Source organism: Heloderma suspectum, chromosome 6, assembly GCF_057233095.1.
Source record: "Heloderma suspectum isolate Gila_16-S chromosome 6, 16-S_ref, whole genome shotgun sequence".
Lineage (NCBI taxonomy): Eukaryota > Metazoa > Chordata > Lepidosauria > Squamata > Helodermatidae > Heloderma > Heloderma suspectum.
In genome coordinates this window covers 77,539,297-77,555,231 of record NC_139463.1, presented here as the reverse complement: position 1 = coordinate 77,555,231, position 15,935 = coordinate 77,539,297, and the positions used below count along the sequence as shown (strand labels likewise).

The 15,935-nt window shown below is 45.4% G+C and overlaps 1 protein-coding gene across 1 annotated transcript in view; it reads right to left on the bottom strand.

Moving 5' to 3' along the window:
* Positions 1–1,372: 1,372 nt before the first annotated feature.
* Positions 1,373–15,935, bottom strand: part of LOC146341280 (epididymal sperm-binding protein 1-like) — a 28,550-nt gene continuing 13,987 nt past the window's right edge. The window contains exons 6-8 of the mRNA XM_084805097.1: positions 12,534–12,698; positions 4,402–4,563; positions 1,373–2,314 (exon numbers count right to left, since the gene is read on the bottom strand). Of these exons, the coding sequence (XP_084661223.1) occupies positions 2,307–2,314; positions 4,402–4,563; positions 12,534–12,698 (335 nt within the window). The 3' untranslated portion in view covers positions 1,373–2,306. The remainder of the gene's footprint in view (positions 2,315–4,401; positions 4,564–12,533; positions 12,699–15,935) is intronic.

The following is a 15,935-nucleotide window of genomic DNA, read 5'->3' as shown; positions in this document are numbered from 1 at the left end:
CCGTCCCCTTCTCCTTTTGCTTTCAATCTTTCCCAGAATCAGGGTCTTTTCCAGGGAGTTTTCTCTTCGCATTAGGTGGCCAAAATATTGGAGCTTCAGCTTCAGTATCTGTCCTTCCAATGAGCACTCAGGGTTGATTTCCTTTAGGATGGACTGATTTGACCTCCTTGCAGTCAAGGGGACTTTAAGAGTCTTCTCCAGCACCACAGTTCGAAAGCATCAATTATTCGGCTCTCAGCCTTCCTTATAGTCCAGCTCTCACAGCCATACATTACTACTGGGAAAACTAGGGATGGACGAAAGTCCCCTACCTGATCCCGCAGCTTGATTCATGGTGGGGGGGAGGTGCTCCGTTCCTCCCCCTGAAATTCTGGGTGCGGGGGGAGGCACCCAATCCCTCCAGCCGAAATTCTGGCTGGGGGGGAGGTGCCCCGTACCTCCGGCTGTGAACCTCATCTCCTGCCGGGACGCAAATGGCGGCAGCCATAACCGCCGCCGTTTGCGTCCCTGCAGACAGCCGTGATAGGCTACGTAAATCTTTACATAGCCTATCACGGCTGTCTGGGGGGGGGAAGCGCGTATGCAAATGGCGGCGCCCATGGGCGCCGCCATTTGCATTCCTTATTTGGGCACGTATAGTCTACGTAAACATTTAAGTAGACTACGGTGAAAATAAGGGCAACGCTATTTGCGTTGCCCTTATTTTCGCCATAGTCTACATAAATGTTTACCTAGACTACACGTGCCCAAATAAGGAACGCAAATGGCTGCACCCATGGGCGCCGCCATTTGCATATGCACTTCCCCCCCCCAAAGTCAGCCGTGATAGGCTACGTAAGGATTTACGTAGCCTATCACAGTGTTTTTTGAAAATCTAGCCATGATAGGCTACGTAAATCTTTATGTAGCCTATCACGTTTGTTGTTTGTTTGTTTTTTTCACCTTGGAAATGGCGGTGGTGGCAGCCGGTTGGAAGACCGGCCGCCATCGCCACCGGGAGCCGCCAGTGCCAGGGACATTCGACAAACGTAAGTCCCATCCCAGGGGGGGCGGGGGGTGGACCATTTCTCCACCAATTTCGGGGGGCCGAATGCGTTGGCATTCAGCCTCCTGGAGGTTCGTGGAGAAATTCTCCGACATCCCTACGGAAAACCATAGCTTTGATTATAGGAACCTTTGTCAGCAAGGTGATGTCTCTGCTTCTTACTATGCTGTCCAGGTTTGCCATAGCTTTCCTCCCAAGGAGCAAGCGTCTTTTAATTTCATTGCTACAGTCACCATCTGCGGTGATCTTGGAGCCCAAGAAAATAAAATCTGTCACTGCTTCCATTTCTTCCCCTTCTATATGCCAGGAAGTGATGGGGCCAGATGCCATGATCTTAGTTTTTTTAATGTTGACTTTCAAACCAGCTTTTGCACTCTCCACCTTCACCCTCAACAAGAGGCTCTTTCGATCCTCTTCGCTTTCTGCCATTAGGGTGGTATCGTCTGCGTATCTGAGGTTTTTGATAATTCTCTTAATCTTAATCTTAATTCCGACCTGTGATTCATCCAACGTGGTGTTTCTCATGATGTACTCTGCATATAAATTAAATAAGCAGGGCGACAATATACAGCCTTGTCATACTCCTTTCCCAATTTTGAACCAATTGGTTGTTCCATGTCCGGTTCTTACTGTTGCTTCTTGACCCTTGTACAGGTTTCTCAGGAGACAGGTAAGGTGGTCTGGTACTCCCATCTCTTTAAGGATTTGTCACAGTTTGTTGTGATCCACACAATCAAAGGCTTTAGCATAGTCAATGAAGCAGAAACAGACATTTAGTATTTTTACATACTTCGGAGCATTTTGTGGAAAACAGTCACAGGGATTGGAATTTATATTGTTGTAAAGCACATCTGTGTCTTTTTGTATATGAACTTAAATGCATTGTTGGGTCATTACTGAATTGGAGGAGAGAAAGAGGGATTCTAGGGTTGATAGCAATGTGGAAAGCTGTGAGAAGCACATATATCTTGGTCACTGGACAGACATATCTGTAGCAATGTAGATAGGAAAAATGGGGCAGGATTAAGGACACTGGTTAGTCTAAGCCCTCACACTTCAAGGCCACAGCTACATTGTAGCAGCCACAGAGGGCCATGCCTCCATGGAATCCCAAGCAAGAGAAAGCAAATGAACATATAGTAGAAAGTCTTTATTTCTGATTATGACACTGATAGAAGCAGGATAGAAGCAGGAGATTGGCTTCCTTCCTTTGGAAAATTGCCATCATTTGAATGGCTCACATCCATTGCTTGGATTAGTTTTAGCCACCTGGAAAGAGAGGAACACAGAAGAGTCACAAGACCTTCTTTGAAAGGCAAGGAACCTGTACAGTGAAACCGCAACCAGTGACCCAAAGGACTCCAAAGACAAAAGGGCCAAACAGTCTCATCTAGAAGGTAAGAAGCAGGCTTGAGTAGTAAGAGAGGAGTGCCATCAAATTCACATTAGTAGGTGGAACAATCCTGTGGGGTCAGACCTGTGATGCAGGATTTTTTTATCTGTATAATGTCTCAGCCACGCTTCATCCAAATGGATTCCAGGGCAGTGCAGAAGACATAAAGACAAGAATGCTCCACAAGGGTCAGACAATTCACATTATCTGAGTGTCTGATTCACCAGAAGAGAATTCTGAGAGGTGTATCAAAATATGACCAGTCCCCTGATGTTTGGTTTCCCTTTATTATGAACATGAAGAAAGAGTGTCAAATCCTGGTACGCCCAGAAATCTCACCTGATGTTCTGGAAGGAGTTAATGCCTCATTGCATAAGAGACTTAACCAAGAGAATCCTATAGTCACTTGCCTGGGAGTAAGCCCTTCTGACCTCCACAGGATTTACCTCTGAGTAGATATGCATAGGATTTCATTACTAGTCAGTTGCATGTAACTTCTGGGTGTTGCGATAGCTAAGAGTTTGAGGTGCAGTTGACATACATGTCTACTCTGTTCTGTTTGATGTTACTTTTTTGTTGAAAACCAACAAATAGGGATGGGGGGTGGGAATTGGTTTGCATGTCAATGTGAACTTACCTAATTTGCACTTCCTGAACCAACATGTAGCTATGCATCAATATTTGCACTTTTCTGAATTTTGCAATGTGGCTGTCCCATCAAAAGAATAGTGTACAAAAATGTGTACATCGGGGAAAGTGTACACAAAAATATTAGTGGAACCAACATACAAAAGAGAGCCAGTGTGATGTAGTGATGAGAGTGTTGGACTGGGAGATCTGGGTTCTAGTCTCCACTCAGCCATGGAAGCTCATTGGGTGTCTTTTGGCCCGTCACGGACTCTCAGCCCAGCCTACCTCACAGGCTTGTTGTGAGTGTAAAATGGAGAGGAGGAGGATAATGTAAGCCTTCTTGGGTTCCTTGCAAGAGGAAAAAAAGCAGGATATAAATGCAATAAATAAATAATACAAGAAAGGTTATATTAGGGGAAACTGCTTGCAAAGAAAGAAGTATATATTTTCTTACAGATTTCAAAAAACAATCACTAAGTGATGTGGGAAGAGAACAAAATGAATTTATGGTTGGAAAATGTGAAACTGAAATTGACTGATCCATCCCTGCCAAGAACACACCATTAGCATCTTAAAAGGGAGGGTCCACATATGGAAACTTCATTCATTCATTCTTAGCTGAAAGCTTCCAACTGTACTTCCGATGGAGTTTCTAACAACATCTACTTCTCTGGAAGAATAATATGATCAACCAAAGTAAAATGTCACAGGGCCTGTTTATTTATAATACTTGCCTACTGGCCCTCCCCACACAGCATTTTTTCATACATGGATATCATGCCAATATAAGAAAACAGATGTGCAGTGTCTGCATTCTGGCACTGGTGATCATGGGGGGGATACAGATTTAAAGTGCAAAGGGGTGCATGAGCAGGAAATGCCAACCCCTCCTCCCACTTGCTGCTCTTCCAACAATATGTCCTCTATTTCCTAGCCAGATTTTGATACTGGGAAATTTGCGCATCTGGGAGAAAATATGCTGGGGAGTGGGGAGTGATTGTGAGGAAAAACTGGGGGGATCAGGACAATGCAGCCAAAGAAAACAGCCTTTAGAAAAAATACAGAAAAAGGAGAGAGCAGAAAGGAACCCAATCATAAAAGGAGGACATACAGCAAACTGGGCGATCAGCTTGAGAAGTATCTGGTCCTAAGGATTTACTTGGAGAATTTTCATAATAATCTGTCTTTCTTGACAAAACACATATTCTAATCTATTATTATTATTATTATTATTATTATTATTAAATTTATTAATTGCCCATCTGGCTGGTCACGCACACCTTAGAACAGCAATAGGCTTTTCCTTCCCATCCTCTCTGCAGTTTTTCCTCACCTGAGTGATCACAATATGTCCATTTGGGATCCACATCATAGTTGCTGGTGAGAGAGCACCACAGCTTCCCATTGGATGCCCCCTCCGTTGTACAAGATGAGTAAGACTGGCCTTTGTAGGTGAATGGGAAGACGCATGGCCCCTTTGGTTTAGAATCTAGCCCTGGAAGGGATGCAGGGAAAGGGTGAGAAAGACTGAGAGATGAGCAACAATTATGACAACAATACTTCCTTAATAGTGTCAAGAGTCCGGGTACACAGAGAAGACCTCCAGCCCTTTATTTTCCCTGCTCTGTTCTCCTTCAAGACATCAACAGCAGCTGCAACTGGAGGCAAAATGCTTGGTATCATGCAGTTGCAACCCAAGAATATTACCCTTGGGAAAACGTGGATGGATCTTTTGTTCTTTTCCCCTGCCGAAATTCATCAGATAGGGATCCTTCCTAAAACTCGTCATTCACTGTCAGTCTCATCAGTTCCTCAGTTGCATACTCAACAGGGGGGAAAAGAATCAGCACTGTAGCAATCCTTTTTTTTCGTAAAAAAAAATTTACGAAAGTATTTACAAAGGAAACTTCGCAAATCGGGATGGAACAAATAGACATAGACGGCGAAAGGGATTTTATGAAACTATTTAATAAATACGCAGTTTCCTGCGATGACGCGGCTTTCTTTCACTGGGATGGACGGGGTCACGAAGTGCACGTAGCCTGCCTGAGTCACGAAATGCCTGTAGCCTCATCTTTTTTTTAATTGTCTGTGAAGGTCAGGTCAGGTGAGGTCAGGTGAGGTCAGGTGAGGTCAGGTGAGCGAGATCCCTCCAGGCCACCCCCCCACCCCACCAGGAGAAAAGCGGAACCCGTAGCCAATCCAGTGCTCAAAAGAAGCGTGGACGCCCAGCGAGAACATACACCGCTGAGGTTGCATTTCAACGGTATTTTAAGAATGAGATGGAAGAGGAGGAAGCCCAAGGTATGACCAGCAGCGACAGCAGCACCAGCCCCAGTCCACCCCGCACCCGTAAGCAGCGCACGCCACCAATTACCGCCACAGAAAGTGTCACAGGCACAGCCGGCCACAACCCCAGAGGAAGAGGAAGAAAGTTCATGGATGGTGAGCAGAAGGGCAGTGTCTCCAAAGCAGATGAAAATGTTCCCAAGGAGACTCTACAGCGGCGGAATGAAAGTCAAGAAGTCTACGTCATTCCAAAGGATGAATCTGGTAAGACTCTGTCATCACAGGTGCTTGTAAATATCTGGATACAAATATATATCTTCGAATATTTGAATAGTCCCTACATTAGCCTTCTGCAACTTGCAGCCTTCCAGATGTTTTGGGCTACAACTCCCAGCATTTTTTACCATTGGTCATGCCGGCTGGAGCTGATGAGAGTTGAAGTCCAAAACCTTTGGAGGGAACCATTTGGGGAAGGGATCTTCTTCTTCAACACCACAAAACATACATGACTGTTTGACATTCATTCATATTCATTGCTGTGAACATATCCCATGTCATTAAAATGTTATATGGTACTCCAGTACTAAAGAAAACCCCAACTCTTTAAAAGAACTGCAATAATTTCTCAAACGATACACCTTTTCGGTGGGAAAACACTTGTGTTTTGTTCTTGCTTTGTTTCCAAAGCCATTCATCATCGTTTGCTGTCTTGTTTGGCCTTGATCTCTTTTAACTAGAGCTGCAATGTGAATTGATTAATCAATTACATTTCTGAGGATGGTTTTTGAAATAGGGCCTGACTAATCAAGCACTGCTCCTGGGAGACCACAAATGCACTCCGGAAAAAGGCAGTGGGATTTGCCAAGTATGTGCTCAGGACCAGCCCTATCATTAGGCAGCAGCGAGGTGTTGGGGCACAGAACTGTGGGTGCTCCTCAGACTGCCTTGTACCTCCTCAGCCAGCTTGTTGTCCTCTGGTGTGATGGAAGAAGCTCTCCCATTGTCACTGTTCAAGTAAGATTCAGCTATCGCTCTATGTAGGGTGGAGGGGTGCCATTTTATCCTTTGCCTCAGGAAGCAAAACGCTTTGGCCAGCCCTGTAGGTGCTGAGTCTCACACAGGGGTATAATAGAGCTGATGCAAAGGAGTGGACCTTGCAAGGGAGCCAGATATCTCCTCCCGCATGCTTTTCAGACTTTTACCAGTAAGGACACGTTTAGATAACTCTCGTGGAGTTTTGAAGTCTGTACAGTACATTTTTTTTGCTCCTTGTGTCATGGGTTGTTTTCTCACTGCTAGCTAGTGCAGGAGTAGCTTACATCTGCACCTTGTGTAATGTTGATTGATTGCAATTCCAAGCTATGTTTCATAGATTTCTACAAGTACACAGTTTTATTCTCTTGGCTGTTACTCATGTGTAAAAGGAGCATTTCTCATGAAACTCCGCTTCTGTCTATTTTGAATCCTTACAGAGACGCCCACAACTGTCCTCCCTGCATCAGAGAGCGGAAGTGGGGTTCACAGCTGCCTGCTGATAATCATCTCATGGGCAGCGGCTCACGTAATTTGGAAAAAAAGGCCGGAGGACTTTCAAAGAAGAAATGGTGGTAGCAGGGTGAGTTCCTATGTGTGGCGCTTCTTCAAATATGCAGAGAATGACCGCTATGTCATGCTTTGAGATATTTGTAGAAGCCGTGTGCGGCTAGGAAAAGAAGGGGGCTGTGGGCGAGTGGGCATGTCTGCCATGAGGCGACACATGGAGGTGCATCATGCACTTCTTGTGCCCAAAGATAGCAACAGCAAGTCCCTGCCACAACCATCCAAAAAGAACATTACTGCCTTCTTTGCCTCATCTTCCAAAGACCTCATGCAAAGTGGTCCGGGTGAGAAGGGCACAGAAGGCAACTTAGCTAAGAGGCAGGCATCAATGGAGAAATGCCTCACGCTGACACAGAAATTCCCCTCTGACAGCATCCAGGCACAAAGGTTGAATCACGACCTGACAGAGCTCATTGCTCAATGTATGCTTCCCTTCTCCCTGGTGGAAGACGAGGTCTTCCTGCACTTCATGAAGAGATTATGCCCTCGGTGGGATGTCCCCTCTTGTCACTACATTAGTGGTGTTGCCATTCCAGCCCTGGCTTCTGAAATCAGAAGGGTACTCCAACAGGATTTGAAATGTGCAGTTGGAGGAAGTGTACATTAACAAGTGACACATGGACAAGTAATCAAACAAAGTCTTATCTGTGTGTCACCACGCAATGGGTATCTGTCAGTGCGAGCAGCCGACTGACTCGTAGAACAGTGACATTGGCCCTCACAATGCTCTCAGGGACACACAGCAGAAAACATCAGCAGTAGCATCAGTGGTGTTGTTCAGTCCTGGTTGGCCCCCTTAAATCTAACAGTGGGCTGTGTAGCAATGCCTCCAACTACCTAAAAGCAGCCCATATCGCATGGCTAAACCACGTTCAATGCATTGTGCACTGTTTGAACCTTGTGGTGCGTTCTGGATTGAGCAACGCATCTCCTAAAATAGGCAAGCTACTTAAGGTGGCCCGATCCATTTGCACCCACTTCAGGCAGTCATGCTCAGCAATGGAGGCAATCTGCACCATCCAACGTAGCCGTGGCCTTCCAGAACGCAAATTCATTTTGGATGTGTGCACACGCTGGAACAGCACATTGCATATGCTTCAGAGACTCTGTGAGCAGAGAGCAGTTAAAAATGACTTCATTACTGAGAAACAACACCACTCCAAATTTTTTGTCACACCACATCAGTGGCTCTGGATGCAAGACCTGGTGGACATTTTAAACATATTTGATGAATGCACAATGCTACTGAGTGCAGACTATGCTACACTGGGCCAAGTTCTAGCTGTGCTGAAGATTATAGAGGGGGTGCTGAGAAAACACCATGATGAGCTTTGTGAGCACACCAGTGCTGTAGGCAGTCAAGTCCCCAGTCCTGCAGTTAGGCTTGCTGAATTCCTTCTGCAGGAGCTGGGCACCAACAAACACATCACTCCGATGACGGGGGGACATGAAATATGTTGCTGCCACATTTCTTGAACCACGGTTCTGGGATAGCACAACAAGGGAGGTGCTGCCAAACCAGAACCCTGACTTCCGAAGTATAAAAGGTATTTGACAGGGAAAGTCATGGAGTGCTGCCAGAGAGATGTTGTGGATGAGAAGGAGCTGGGGAAGAGTGAGGCTAGTAGTACTACTACCTCCCCTGAAGATAATATCTGCAGCAGTAGCACCATCACCAGCAGGAGGGGCGATGATGACGCCACAGCAGCTGCACCACCACGACATACAGATACAGGGGCATCTTGTGGAAAGTTCTACCTGTACTCCTCAATGGCAGTGGAGCTCGGTGTAAGCGGGAGCGGGCAGGGGAAATGTGCCAAAGCAGCCAGGAAAGGATCAGCTTATGATGTGGCTATCCAGGAACTGGAAGCTTATGCCACAGAGAGTTTCTCAGGAACGCAGAGCAGCCCAGAGAGTGATCCTCTCCTATACTGGGAGACAAAACGTGGCATTTGGCCAAATCTGACCAAAGTCTCCATTTGGCATCTATCTTGCCCTCCCTCGACTGTGGCCTCTGAAAGGCTTTTCTCCACCGGATTTATTTACAGAACGTCCAAGGCAGAAAAAAACAACAGAGGATTTTGGGGGTTTGCGGACAGCGGAATGGGACAGAGGACACGAACTGCGGACGTCAAGCAGGATGGTATGAGCACAATTCGTACATCCCTATCCCCACCCCTGGACTGACCAAAAGTCGAAGGAGCTTCAAACTTCCACCACGCTCTCAGGAATCAATCCATTCCTAGGGTCTCTAAGAGGAAAGGATAGTTTCTCCCTGCCCTCTAAGAAGAACCTTGTAGAGCTGGAAAAGGTGCAGAAAAGGGCAACCAAAATGACTAGTGGGCTGAAGGAACTCCTTAATGAGGAAAGGTTACAACATTTGAGGCTTTTTTTAATTTAGAAGGTGAAAAGTACGGATGTCATAGAATTCCGCCACGAATCTCGGGGAGGCCGAATGCCAGAGCATTCGGCCCCCCGAAATCGGTGGCAGAACGGTCTGTCACCCCCCTGCCACCCCCCCGGGATGGGACTTACCTTGGGTGGATCTTCCTGGCGGCAGCAGTTCTGGTGGCGGTTCGGCAGCAGTTCAGCGGTGGCGGCAGCCGGTCTTCCGACCGACTGCCACCGCCACCATTTCCAGTTTAAAAAAAAAAAAAACATGATAGGCTACATAAAGATTTACATAGCCTATCATGGCTAGATTTTTAAAAAACACCGTAAATGTTTACGTAGCCTATCACGGCTGATTTAAAAGGGAAAAAAAATGCGCGTACGCAAATGGCGGCGCCCATGGCCACCGCCATTTCCATACGCGCGTTTTTTTTTCTTTTAAATCAGCCATGATAGGCTACGTAAACATTTACGTAGCCTATCACGGCTGACTGCAGGGACGCAAACGGCGGCAGCTACGGCCGCCACCATTTGCAGAGCCGACCAGCCAGGATTCGGGGGGGAGGGATGGAGTGCCTCCCCCCCTGCCAGAATTTTGGGGGGGAGGGATGGACCGCCTCCCCCCCGGCCAGAATTTCAGGGGGAGGGACGGAGCGCCTCCCCTCCACCACAAATGTCACCCTTCGAAAAGGTAAGTGACTTTCGTACACCCCTAGGAAAAGTGCATAAAGCTAGACAGGATAGAGATTTATAAAATTATGCATGGTGTGGAGAAAGAGATGTTTTTTCTCACTCTCTAATAATACAACAACCTTGAGTCATCTAATTACATTGAATCTTGGGAGATTTTGCCCAGAAAAATGAGAGCACTTCTCCATATAGTGCATAATTTATAGAACTCACTACCACAAGATGTGGTGACAGCCACCAATGTGGATGGTTTTAAAAGGGGATTAGACACATTATTAAGGAATAAAGATGTCAAGCACTTCTAGACATGAAGACATTATGCTACCTCCAGTATCAGAGGCAACCTGCCATGGAGTACCAGTTTCTGAGAAACAACCACAAGAGGGAGCTATTGCCCTTGTATCCTGCTGGTACGTTTCCCACAGGCATCTTGCAAACAGGCTGGTGAACTAGACAGGTTCTGGTCTGATTGAACAGGGCTATTCTTAAGGTTTTATGTTTATTCCCCAGTCAACTGAAGGCTGTAGTTTTTCTGACCTGTATTTCCTTAAAGCCTGGCAAGGCAACAACAATGCATAGTCATTTTTCTTTGTTCTATTTATGGTGTCACATTCATCAGTATGTGTGTGTGAGTGTGACTGTAGGGTCTCGGTCAGGAGTGGGCAACTTCTAGAAGTCCAGGGGGCATTTTCACCCCCCTGGAAGCCACGAAGGACCAAACCCTGCCCCCTGCCCCTCATGCTGCCTCACCACATTTGCCACTGAAATTCGGCTGTGCATCAATCTAAAAAGAGAGGTCTGTTTTCTTCTGTTTTGCTAGGGAGAAATCAAGCCTTTTGGGCTGCTGTACCACCAAATTTTCTGAGGCATATTTGACAGTGGAGGAGCATGCAAAGAAGACCAGGGGGTGCATGCAGTCCACAGGCCACACACTGTCCAGACCTGGTCTAGGATGTCAACAGTTATGTGAAATCTCAAACAACTGAGGTGTAATAAAGACCAAGGGAAAAGGGGAAAATGAAAGCTGGGAGGGTGAGAATGGGAAATTTGTTAACTGTGTTTGTAACATTGCAAAAACCCAATAAAACTAGAAGATAATAGAGGGAGGGAGGGAGGGAGGGAGGGAAGGAAGGAAGGAAGGAAGGAAGGAAGGAAGGGTACAATGGGAGTTCAGCTCAGTATCTGGATGATCAAATACCCTCTCTTCTTCTTCCTAAAGATGGAAACTTCCTCACTTTGAAAGGCTGAGAAGATTTTGAAGGCTGCCAGTTGACAGCAGACCTTTCAAAAAAGTGAAGGAAAGCCCCACTCAATAGCTGTAGCCTCTGTAACAGTAGCTGGATATACAGACCACTGATGTCATAATAGTGTTTGCCAACAGAGGAAATTTTCAGTTCCAGGTTTGTGGGTTTTAGCCAACTTGAAAGTATATTTTTCATGAAAAGTGTAATAGCCACAGCAGAGTTTCTTCTTTCTATTTACTAAGTAATTAATGACCCATATTAAAATCTGGTAAGTGGAACAATCCTTTTCCTTCGACCTCTTCTGCATTGTCGACATTTTACCAGTCCTCCTATGTTCTCAATGAGTCACGCATACACTCACCAGGATTGTATGTTTGGTCAAGGCTGGCCTTCCAGCCATTTCTCAGCTCATTTTTCTTCTATTCTGAGTAGAAAAATATAGTTTAATCCTGTGGCACACTCCCTCTTCTGCGCTACAGAGATCCCCTTCCTCATTGATGTTTGCACCAGCTAGTGTAGCGACAAGGCTCTCTAACTCAGATTTCTCTATGATAGGGACAGGCAACCTGGTGCCCTCCAGATGTTTGGACTACAGCTAGGGATGAATGAGTATTTCTGTTTTGCTCACAAAATGTGTGAGCGTGCCCCGTTCAAAGCTCTGAATGCAAACTCAAGCATGTGTCTGCCCCAAATACTGACAAATTGTCCAATATTTGCTCACATTCTTCTCTTTCCCCATTCCCAGTTCAATTTGCTCAAATTTCCTCAGCAGACTGTCTATGGAGGATATTTGCACGAATTTCAGGAGATTTGCACAAATTCCCATTTAATCATTGCTCAATTTGTGCAAATCTCCCATTTGCGCAAAGTGAGCAGTGATCACAAACAGGGGAGAGAATCGGGAGTAAGACGAGCAGCAAGACAATGCTCAGAGAATCCTGAGACGCCACCAGTATTTTAGAGATCTGCACAATAAATTATTACTACAGTCCATACTCCATGGCACTTTCTGATTTTTTCGTTTTTGATGTGTGTGTTTTCCAGAGAATACTAGCAATCACAAACACTGCTCTTTCACCCATACCTAACTACAACTCTCATCAGCCCCAGTCAGCATGGCCAATGGTTGGGAATTATGGGAAATGTAGTCCAAAACATCTGGTAGGTGCCAGATTTCCTAACCCAAATCTAGAATCAATCTCCAGTTTACAACCTCTGGATGCTGGTTACCAGTGCAGCAGTCCCAGCTTACTTGTGTCAGCGCAGTAGCTCCACTCCTTGTCCCTGTCATAGTTTGCTGTCGTGGCACACCAAAATCTCCCATTCTCCTCATTCTCGTTAGTACAGGTGTAGAATATTTGGCTCCTGTAGATGAAGGGGAAGACACAGGTCTTGCCTTTGGAGCTCCCTTCATAATCTGCAGAGGTGGGGAATAAGAGGGTAGACCTTAATCAAGGTTAAGAACATAAGAAGAGCCATGCTGGATCAGACCAAGGGTCCATCTAGTCCAGCATTCTGTTCACACAGCTGTCGACCAGGAACCACAAGCACAGCATGAGCGCAATAGCACCCTCCCACCCACGTTCCCCAGCAACTGGTGAACATAGGCTCACTGCCTCTGGTACTAGAGACAGCACATAGCCATCAAGGCTAGTATCCATTGATAGCCTTCTCCTCCAGGAATTTGTCTAACCCTCTTTTAAAGCCATTCAAATAAGTGACCTTCACTACTCCCTGTGGTAGCGAATTCCATAGTTTAACTCTGCGCTGTGTGAAGAAGTCCTTCCTTTTATCTGTCCTGAATCTCCCACCAATCAGCTTCATAGGATGTCCCTGGGTTCTAGTATTTTGAGAGAAGGAGAAAAAGTTCTACCTCTCTCAAAATACTAGGTTTATCAACAATGGGAGATTGAAGGCCCTGGATTCAACAACTGTGCAGGGCCATTGTCAGGAGCAAAGGCCAGTGGCAACAGCCAGCATCTTGAGGCAGCTGCCATAGCCGCAGAGGTCCAGCAGGACACACTGCCATTGATGCCTGACTTTACTTGGGCCCTCCCACTTGCCTGCCTCCTCAACCTTGGCTTTTCTGAGCAGCAGCAGGTGGTTGGGAAGCCACTGTTTTTCTGTTCCCATGATGCTCCAGAGCAACGTTTTATCAGGGCACTCACAGGTGCCACCACAAATCACAGCAGTCTTCTTGTTGCTCAGTGCTACTGGGAAACCTGCCAGGTGGGGGGGGCACTGAGGTGAGATGGGGCCCAGTGGAGGGCAGTTTGCTGGTGGGGGGAGGGCTCACACCTCCTGCTGGTCTTGCAAATGGGTAAAAACAAAGCAAGTGGTGCCCTTGTAACTATTTTATTTAAGCTTGCATCATACCTTTCATCTTCAGAAGCAAAGTTTAACTTCTCATTGTCTTGTCTGAATTGGCTCTAAAGTTGGGGTCAATTCGGAAAGTGCATTTGTTTAAACTGTGCTTTTTCCAGTATTTCCATTATCTTGCTGTATTTTATTGGGAATCCTTCTCATGAACTGCTCTGGGATACATTGTATGCTGGGCAGTGTGCAAATATCTTAACAAAATAAATGAAGTTGTCCAAAGCATAGACATTTTCCGTTCTTGCAGTAGCTCAATTTTCTATAACACTGTTGTTTGGTTCAAGACAGCCTGGAGCCATGTTTTCAATAACAATTCTCCTTTATGCTCTATGCTTTCATAGAGCATAAAGGATCACAGCTACCACACGGTACTTGTTAGAGAATCAAGGGGAAAAGTCAAATGGCATAAATGTAACAGGGCAGGTTCAAGTGATAAGTATGACTCTATATTTCAAAACCTATAGTTTTGAAACTATAGGTTTCAAAGTTTTGGAATCTTCCTGTCTGGAGCCTCTCTCCAAATGGATGGCATTAGGTTCTCAGCATAGTAAGGTAGACAGAGGTCCTCCAATAATTCCACTGGTCAGAGATGTGTAGCGTATGATGTCAAGCCAATAATTGCATTGTTCATTTAAGAAGGCCTTCTTGTCTCTCCTTGCTTTTCTCTGGAACTCCGCATGCAGTTGGATATACCTTCCCCTTTCTCCCTTGCTTTTCGCTTCCCTTCTTTCCTCAGCTACTTGTAAAGCCTCATCAGACAGCCACTTGGCTTTCTTGCATTTCTGTTTCTTTGGGAAGGATTGAGTTGCTGCCTCCTGAACAATGTTACTGACCTCCGTCCACTCTGTCTATCAGGTCTAATCCCTTAAATCTATTCCTCACCTCCACCTCACCTGTGTATTCATAAAGGATATGATTTAGGTCATACCTGAATGGTTTAGTGTTTTTCCCTATGTTCTTCAATTTAAGCCAAAATGTTGCAACAAGAAGCTCATCATCTGATCCACAGTCAGCTCCAGGTCTTGTTTTGACTGACTGTATAGAGCTTCTCCATCTTTGGCTGCAAAGGACATAATCAATCTGATTTCGATATTGACCATCTGGTGATGCCCATGTGTGGAGTCACCTCTTGTGCTGTTGGAAAAGCGTGTTTGCTATGATCAGCGTGTTCTCTTGGCAAAACTCTATTAGCTTTTGTCCTGCTTCATTTTGTACACCAAGGCCATGCTTGCCTGTTATCCCGGTGATTTCTTGACTTCCTACTTTAGCATTCCAATCCCCTATGATGAAAAGGACATCTTTTTTTGGTGTTAGTTCTAGAAGGTGTTGTAGGTCTTCATAGAACCGATCAACCTCAGCTTCTTCAGCCTCAGTGTTTGGGGCATAGACTTGAATTACTGTGATGTTGAATGGTTTGCCCTGGATTCGTACTGACATCATTCTATTGTTTTTGAGATTGTACCCCAGTACTGCTTTTCCCACCCTTTAATTGACTATGAGTGCTACTCCATTTCTTCTAAGGGATTCTTGCCCGCAGTAGTAGATATAATGGTCACCTGAATTAAATTTGCCCATGCCTGTCCATTTTAGTTCGCTGATACCCAAGATGTCAATGTTCAATCTTGCCATCTCATGTTTGACCACCTCCAGCTTACCTTGATTCATTGATCTTATATTCCAGGTTCCTAAACAATATTGTTCTTTACAGCATCGGATTTTCTTTTCACCACCAGACACATTTACCCTAAACTAAGGCCTTTACGGCCACAAATGGCATCCAGGACGCCATTTGCGTCCTCAGTCAATCCGCTCCGGAGCCGACTGGCAGGGAGGATCCGGCCAGAGAGGATTCCTCCTGGAGGTGCAGGTAAGGGATCCAATCCTCTGTGGACTTCGAGGGCCGGATTCAATAGAATCCAGCCTCATTGGGGTCTGTGGAGGATTTCTCCAACATCCCTACTGATACTACAATACTGGAAGGATAAAAGCCACACCACACCTATAATGCAATGGACTGAAGTCCTAACAACACTAGAAACATATGAAAGAGTTGGATATAGGTAGCACTCACAAATGGACTTATATTTGGATATTTGGTCTGCCTTTACTGAAGTTTATGTCTAATCTATTCCTTTTTCTTCTTCTTTTCCAGATAGTTGTAATATTTGAAACTAAGGCCTTTAAAGTATGTAGTTACACTTGCGATTTTTTAAAATGTTATTTTTGTTTGTTTTGTTGAAATATACAATAAAACATTGGTAGTTTAAAAACAAGAAAG